This window comes from Oxyura jamaicensis, chromosome 1, assembly GCF_011077185.1.
Source record: "Oxyura jamaicensis isolate SHBP4307 breed ruddy duck chromosome 1, BPBGC_Ojam_1.0, whole genome shotgun sequence".
NCBI classification, from domain to species: Eukaryota; Metazoa; Chordata; class Aves; order Anseriformes; family Anatidae; genus Oxyura; species Oxyura jamaicensis.
This window is the reverse complement of record NC_048893.1, coordinates 147,674,788-147,682,737: the sequence shown is the minus strand read 5'-3', so window position 1 is coordinate 147,682,737 and position 7,950 is coordinate 147,674,788. Positions and strand designations below refer to the sequence as shown.

At 40.2% G+C, this 7,950-nt stretch overlaps 1 protein-coding gene across 3 annotated transcripts in view; it reads left to right on the top strand.

The window, feature by feature from the left end:
• Positions 1–260: 260 nt before the first annotated feature.
• The window catches only part of TPP2 (tripeptidyl peptidase 2), a 46,450-nt gene continuing 38,760 nt past the window's right edge, over positions 261–7,950 (top strand). For 2 of the 3 annotated variants that reach the window (XM_035318443.1, XM_035318433.1), the window contains exons 1-5: positions 262–466; positions 5,418–5,546; positions 6,037–6,132; positions 6,501–6,605; positions 7,267–7,391. In XM_035318443.1, coding sequence (XP_035174334.1) covers positions 305–466; positions 5,418–5,546; positions 6,037–6,132; positions 6,501–6,605; positions 7,267–7,391 — 617 coding nt within the window. In that variant the 5' untranslated portion in view covers positions 262–304. Of the gene's footprint in view, positions 467–5,417; positions 5,547–6,036; positions 6,133–6,500; positions 6,606–7,266; positions 7,392–7,950 lie in introns of all 3 variants that reach the window. The other variant, XR_004748402.1, reaches the window with a different exon arrangement.

Sequence of the window (7,950 nt, the reverse complement as noted above, 5' to 3'; positions counted from 1 at the left end):
TTTACCTTGGCAACCCCACCAAAAATTTTATTTGGCGCTCACCACACCCTTTGGGTACTCAAGGGGGGTATGAAAAGATGGGGATCAAATAAATAAATAAATAAATAAATAAATAAATAAATAAATAAATAAATAAATAAATAAATAAATGAAACACAAAGCACCTCGACATCCTCTTTATTTACGACAGGCGGGAGCAGCCTCGGCCCCGCGCCCCGCTATCCCCGCGTCCCCTCAGTGGGGCGCATGCGCAGGGCTCGGCTCCGCCTCCCCGCCCCAGCGCGGCCCGGCCTGCCCTCGCGTGATGGCGGCCGCCGCCGAGGAGCCGTTCCCCTTCCACGGCCTCCTGCCCAAGAAGGAGACCGGCGCCGCCGCCTTCCTCGCCCGCTTCCCCGACTTCGACGGCCGGGGGGTGCTGCTGGCCGTGCTCGACACCGGCGTGGACCCGGGGGCGCCGGGCATGCAGGTAACGGCCGGCAGAGCGCCCTGAGTCACCGCCGGCAGCCGGGCAGGGCCGGGCCGCCCTCGGGGCCTCCGCGGCCGGCGGAGGATACGGCCGGGGTGGGCTGCTGGAAGGGGGAGGGGGTATTTTTTTATCATTTGTCTGTTAACGCTTCTTCATCGCGGAGTTTCACCGTGGGTTTTTATGTCACTGCTGCTCGTAGGTTTTTGTCAATGCGTTTCTGATCAGATGTGGCGAGGGAAGCCTCGAGAAATGGCCCGCACGCGACCCGATGGGTGTTAGGGCCTTTGTGTTAGCTGAGCGGCGTTGGTCTCTGCCCTTTGTTTGGCACGGGCACGGGTTTTGTCTCAGGTAACCTGGTGCAGGGACCTGGCCCTGGCACGGTGTTAGGCCAGCGTTCATAACTACCTCCTGATGAGCTTCTAGGGAGTAGCAGGATAAGTGAGGAGGGCATTTGGGGTGGAAGGTGGGACTGGGCAGCTGCTGTAACTTAGTTCAGTTAAGCTGGAATGAAGCTAGCCAAAAAGCAAAGGAGATACTCCCTGGTCTGTCCATGTCATTGATAAAAGGCAGTTTTGTAGGTATATATGTAAGTGGGATGTGCATAGTTCTGAAGTTAACACGTGAAAGCAGAATGCCTCAGGGGTTGTAAATAGGAGTGGTGAGCCAAAAAAGCATGAGTTTGTGGGCAACAATAAATAAATAATAAATAATAGTAAACTTATTGGGCAAAAATAATAATGCTTTACTTTGGCATGGATTAAAGAAAATAGGTATGGTCAAGACTGAAGTCATGAGGGTTCATAGTAATCCCTTAAAGTCTGAGGTTACCTGACTTCTGTATGTGGAAGATAAAATATTAGGGAGTGAAGTAAAAGATTTGTAGAGAACTTTAGAAAAAGAAATATGACTTCCAGAGGATGAAAGTGAATTTCAGGGGGTGTTAGGGAAGCACATAAAGAAGCTGTCTCTGTGCTCTTCCCACAGTGCCCACCTCGTGCAGGTGGTAGGATGCACCTTGCTAAACTACACAGTGTGGCAGCTTGTTGCACAGGGTGTGGGGAGATGCAGGCAGTGTATACTCTGAAACATAGCTCTGTAAATGTTGCTTCAGAAGGAGGATGTCCTCACTATGGTGAACTGGGCAATATACATTTTGCCTCCCCAGAATAAGACAGTATCTTGGGGTGAGACAGCATACTGCACAGTAGGAGCAGTCATGTGGTGACATGCAGTTTCCAGCCTCGAAATGCCTTTTCCTTCCTTCCCTCTTCTCTGCTGCTGCTTTTTCTTGCTGTCAGACTTACTGCTGGTCCTCAGTGTGGCATGGGGTTAGAGTGTGGAGAATTGAGTCATTTGTTTAAAGCAAAAAGAGGGCACTATACGCAGCAAGGTTAATAGGCATTAATTACATCTTTTAGTGGAAATTGCTGTCAATAATTAAAGGCCAAAATGAGCTACCCTGTTTTAAGTATAGTGGGGTTCTTAGTCAAAACAGAAACAAAGGTCATGTTTTGCTGCTCCACAGTGTCTCATTCTTAGGCAGCTTTCCTTTGCTTGTTATTTCATACTTTGGTTTGTCAACACCGATAATGTAAATGTGTGGCATGCAGTCAGTTGCTGAGGGACAGAATGATTTAGGGTCAGAGTATGACAGAGAAGCGCCTTTATGTTTATATTCTTACCTGGACATTAGCTGCTATACAGACATTAGTTACTGGGCTTAACAAACCTACTTGCATCAGCTGTATTTTTCTGTTGGTTTTCTTGCTTTGCTACGTAAAATGTTAATCCAACTTGTACTTATTTTCATTTCCTTTCTGAATGTCTTGTAGCAGGTGTCCTTAAGTAAACTTTCTCACCTAGACTTCCATTGCTTTGTGCTCTTCCTGTTGCCACCAACTCACAGTTAGTTTGTCGGCTTCTTTCATGCTGCTTTCTTCCCCTCTCAGCAGAATCTGTTTCCTAGCGTTATCTGCCAAATCGTGGCTCTTGATTCCTCATTAAGGCACAGTACCTGATGAAATTTTGTGTGGGCTCAGAAGTTTAATGGAGTGTTGTGGTTGTATGTGTTGTCTTTGTTCATCCCCCTCCTGTCATTTCCCTGTTGCTGCTGTTGCTTCTTGCTCTGTTTCATGGTAGATAAGTTCTATGGTTGGATAAAAGTATGCTCAAATGCATCTGGTTTTGCCTTTTTAATGCAGCATCATCACAAAGTATTCCTGTACTTTTCTTACACGTATCAGCTGCCAGGATTATACACATGCTTTATTTTCAAAGTGTTCAGTTTACTACTTCATGTGTTTTACAGAGTCAGAGCTAACGTGAAATCCTATTTTTGAAACTTCAATAAAAATGTATAAACAACAAAATCATTGTGTTACTAACAAGCAGATTTTCTTTCAAATGATTGTAGGAAAACCATGATAGTAAAAGTACAGTTGTGTTTTTTTATGGTTACATTATATAAAAAAATTAATTGCATAGAAATTTTCAGTTTTTTGAATTGTATTGCAAGATGTATTGAAACGTGCCTCCTGTCTGGAGTACATTCAGTACTTCAGGATTCTCTGATCAGACAAGGAAATTGATCAAGTTCACGTTGATTTAATTTTTTCCCTCGGAATTACAGGACCTGAAAAAACAGTTGAAATCTGAGGTTCGCTGTAGCATTGCTATTGGTGGGCAGTATGCCAAGCAGCAGCTCATGTCCGCAGAAGAACCCGTATCAGTTGCTTGCAGTGAATGACTGACTGGCTGGATCCCTGCCACTAGGAATTGAACCTTGGACCTTTGCAACTGAAATGCTCAGTTCTCTGTGGTTGACTGAAAGACTCCGATTTGTTGATTGTAATGGCACAAACACACGTGTGTGTTTGGACCTGCTATTCAGTGGGAAGGCAAAAAGCTGCGTAGTGTAGGAATTGCACATAGTCTTTCTGGAGTGGCTGCAAAACAATCTTCAAAACTAGCCAAGCTCACTACTGCATAAATCGGTGTTCAGACCACCTGTTGCGGTGTAACTTGTCTGTTTCACACACGTCACCTCGGATTATGTTTTCATTCCTGTTTTCTTGTGCTTTGATCGCTGAACAGCTTATTTTTCAACCTGCATCTCTAACTGAAGTGTCTGATTCGGGTAATCTCTTGCCCTTGCTTTATTAGTGGAGCAGCTCTTGACTTCTCTGTGAGTGGAGGCAGGCATCTGAAGGCATTAATTACAAACACAAGAAAATTATATTTTGTGTGAAAGCCTATGCACTGAATTGCCCAAGTACGTTTTCCCTGCTGCGTGATGCCTGTTCAGCAGATGTTTTAGCAGGTTAACATGTTTTTAGCGGTTTTCATAACTCAACATGAATTTCTACGAACAGACTAGCAGTGGTTGTTTCTGCAATGAGAGCTGTTCTGTTTGTTACCTTCTGGGAAACAGGAATCAATGCCATGTTTGCACTTGTTGCAGTTGTTTTCAATAGCTATTAGACCTGTTTTTTACTGGGGGAGGGGAACGGGCTAGGAGGCAATTGTTTGCTGTTTTATGTTGTTTTAAACCACGAGAGTTTGAGACTTTGGAGTACTCGTCCTTATTTGTTGAGGTGTGATAAAGCCTGATAATTGTCTTTTATTTTGACAGCAGGAGTGACTTATGAAATTATTTGATCATGCTGTTCATTTCTGGTGGCTGGAACCCACAATTCCAGAGCATGATTTGTGCAAAACTACCTGCCATGTGTGTTATGTGTAGGATCAAGATTATTCATGGAGCGTGAAAGAAAAAATACCAAATATTTAAACAGTAGAAAACAGCAAGTGGTGCCAGAGTTCTGAACGGGAATATTTTTTCTCTGCTTTTGGTACAGTTATTACATAGGAGATGTTTGATTTCTTTATCAATCTGTAATGTAAACCTGTAAAACTAGGTGCTTATGGCCAATTCCTGTTATCCTTCAAGCAGATACTTCTGCATATGGAACAGTTTATTTGCTGAGTAAACTGATATAATGGGTGAAGCATGTTATTTCAAGAAGATAGCATTGAGTATTTTTGCCAAATATGTAAGGGTCTTAGTCATATTCTTGGTAACTGTGTAGTAGGTTCCTCTAGTTGGATGGGGCTATAGGTATGTCAGTGGTTTCTTTATATTGCTGTATATCTTGTAAAAAAACTTGTTTGTCCTGTTAACTGTATTCATTCTCAAAATTCGTAGGAAGTCAAATGGTGTGTCATTCTTCAACATTTTGTGATTTTCCTTCACTTCTGAAGCTCCTTGTGTTGCTCCTGTTTGATCCATTTGATTCTTACCCCTCAAGTATCACTGCATCTGCCTGTGCTTGGGTAGACTTGGACTCTTCCCCAGTAGGCCTGTACCTGCCATAATGTCCATTAGGGCTAGTTTTCATTTAATTGGGGAAGGCTTTGAAGCTGCGTTCATAACCTCTGCCTAGCAAGTCAGCTCTCTCCTTTCTCCTCGTTCTGGTAAAACTATTCATTATACAGTATTAGGTATATATAGCTATAGCTCCTAGCACTCCAGGTTTATTAAAATGCAACACGCAATCCTTGTAACAGAAAAATAAGATGGTAGTTGGAGTTCCTGCTAGATTTATGCTCAGTTAAGACTCAAGCTTGTAACTACATGTAGTTCAGCACCTTTCATCTTGCTAAGTTTGTGCTGTCATTACTGTAAAACTTGGCTGGAGTAGTAGGATGAAAGCAATGTTGCCAATCACTGGAACATAAATGGTAGCTTTTGCAAATCAAGGGAAAATTTATAAGCCAGGAAGACAGTCGTGTTGCTGTTAGCTTGAGATTTAACTGCTGTTTTTAGGTCCTTCTGTTAAAGATTAGCTGGTTAATAAAGTTACTTGATATTTTTATTAACGAAATTAAATCTGGTTTGTATACTAGAGGCTAATTAACTGAGCTTTCAATTTTTCTGTGCTTACATTTTCAGATTACGACTGATGGGAAGCCCAAGATAGTTGATATAATTGATACAACAGGCAGTGGTGATGTAACTACATGTACCATTGTAGAACCTAAAGATGGGGAAATTATTGGTCTTTCTGGAAGATCCTTAAAGGTAAGAATTTGTGTGGTGGTACAGAGAGACATCTACCAGCCTTTCTCTGAATTTTACGTGGAATTGATTGTAGAAGTGAATCTGTTGGTGGTCTCTCTTCCTATTGTTATCAAGGATGCTTCTGGTCTGCTGAGGGCCTAAACTACACCAAGATGAGAAGTTAAACACTCAGAGGTTTGTCCCTGTCAAGCTGTTAGTAACTCTTGATGGCAGGGTGTTTCTCCTTGTTGATAGTACCTAGTGTTGACTGCCCTAGATCTCTACCTAAAATGTTGATACTGGGGCTGTGTTTTGAAAGTACAGTGGGCAGCTGATAAAGATGTTTCAACTGCTGTGCCACATTAATTGATGCTGATTTATGATGTACACATGTCTGTTCTGCTAAGCTCCCTTACACAGCAGTGGTTTGGTTGTTTGCTTGTTTGGTTGTTTTTTTTTGATGCCATTAGTTATCCTATTTCTGAATATACTTTTTTTTTTTTTTTGGTAGATTCCAGCAAACTGGGTAAACCCTTCAGGCAAATATCACATTGGCATAAAAAATGGTTATGACATTTATCCTAAAGCTCTTAAAGAGAGGATTCAGGTAAGAAAACACATTTTGCTTTTGGTATATAGTCATACTTCACCATTCTGATGTGGAAGTTTTTCTAGAAAACTACAGTATGTGCTTTGCTAACACACAGGCTGCTACCCAGAGGTTGAGAGGTGTTCTTTAACTGATTTCTGTGAAGTTTCAGTCACGTCAGGTGGTCAAGTGGTCCTCTTCAAATAGGTCCATTGAGGCAAAAAGTTTAGAAATTACTGATACCTGTTTTTCCTGTGTAGCAATTGTTTACTTCCTGTATTATACTGAGCCTTTTAGACATTGTGTCTCAAATCAGAACTTGCAAATGGCTTTGTAGTCTTTATACTTTGACATATGTATTGAGGAACACAGTTTTTGTATTACAGAAGGAACGCAAGGAAAAGCTCTGGGATCCTCTTCACAGGCTGGCTCTAGCAGAGGCCTGCAGGAAGCAAGAGGAATTTGATGCTGCTCATAGTTCTCCCTCCCAAGTTAGTATACTTATAAGTTTGTAAACTTGTTGTTCATGATTTGTTCCTGGTTGAGAGGATTCAAATATTTTTATTACAAGAGTGAAAGAAAGACACTTGTGATGATTTAAAAGTGCATCTTCTGACTTATTTTAAAAATGGATGGGTGGTTTGATTTGCCTAAAGTTGTTGACTTTCTAAACTTATTATCAAATATGAAAAGAGTATTAGTTCAAATACATAGTACCAGATTTTATTAAGTTTTATTTTTAATTCTAGATGGTAGCGTCAGGAAAAAAAAAGTTGTTCTTAAAGCTGGAATCTTCTAAACATCCTTTTTTTTGTAAACTAAATAGTTTTTCGTTGAAGTATCAGACATTCTTTCAGGCAGTTCCATATCATTTAACAATCTGTAGAAAAAATAATGGCATTAAATATGATAGTTAGAGACATCAGAAATAATTATACATGCCAAGCCAAGAATAAATATGCATTGTTGGAGACCATTGAGCTTCTAGATGTTTGTGACTTCTGTGATAGTCTTGCATTTTTGTTGAAGTAGTGGAACATATATATAATATTACAGTGATACGCCATATTCCTTTCTGATTTATACCTACATAGTAATGATTTTAGAAAGATTTTAGAAATATTCTTAACTGTGTTTTTATTGTCTTGTTAGGTAAATAAGCTAATAAAGGAGGAACTTCAAAATCAAGTGGAACTGTTGAATTCTTTTGAGAAAAAATATAGTGATCCTGGCCCGGTATATGATTGTTTAGTATGGAACGATGGTGAGACCTGGAGGTAAATATCATAACTTGTCTAAAATGTCTTGTTTCACATGTAAAGCAACAGATTGCATTAAGGAATGTGTTAATTTTTATATCTGTCTCAGGGCTTAAAATTTGCTTTAAAGTAACCCTTCTATATTATGATAGAGTTTTGATCTTAAATGAAGATGAGATAGTATTAAGCCTTACTAAAATCAATACAACACGATGTTTAAACTTGTGGGATTTTCCTCTGAGGCAAATAATAAAATTGCTTTGAGTATCCATTGGAAGTAGGAAATTAGTAATTTAAAAAGGCATAAATTTATCTGCACAATCTTCAGAATGTAATATGTCATCTTTCTTGATGATTAGTGTATCATACAAACCAGCAGCTAAGACTTAAAATATTTGTGTACTGGTACTGAACAGCTAGCTTTCCTAAAAATTCCTCAAAGGAAAAAAAAAAACATATGCTTGCTTCACAAAGAGATTTATTTTGAATTTAGTAGCATCTGAAAATCAGTTTATTTAGAGATCTTTGTTTCTGAATCAGTCTGTGAAAGGCTGGCTTTAAAATGATCCTTATGGGT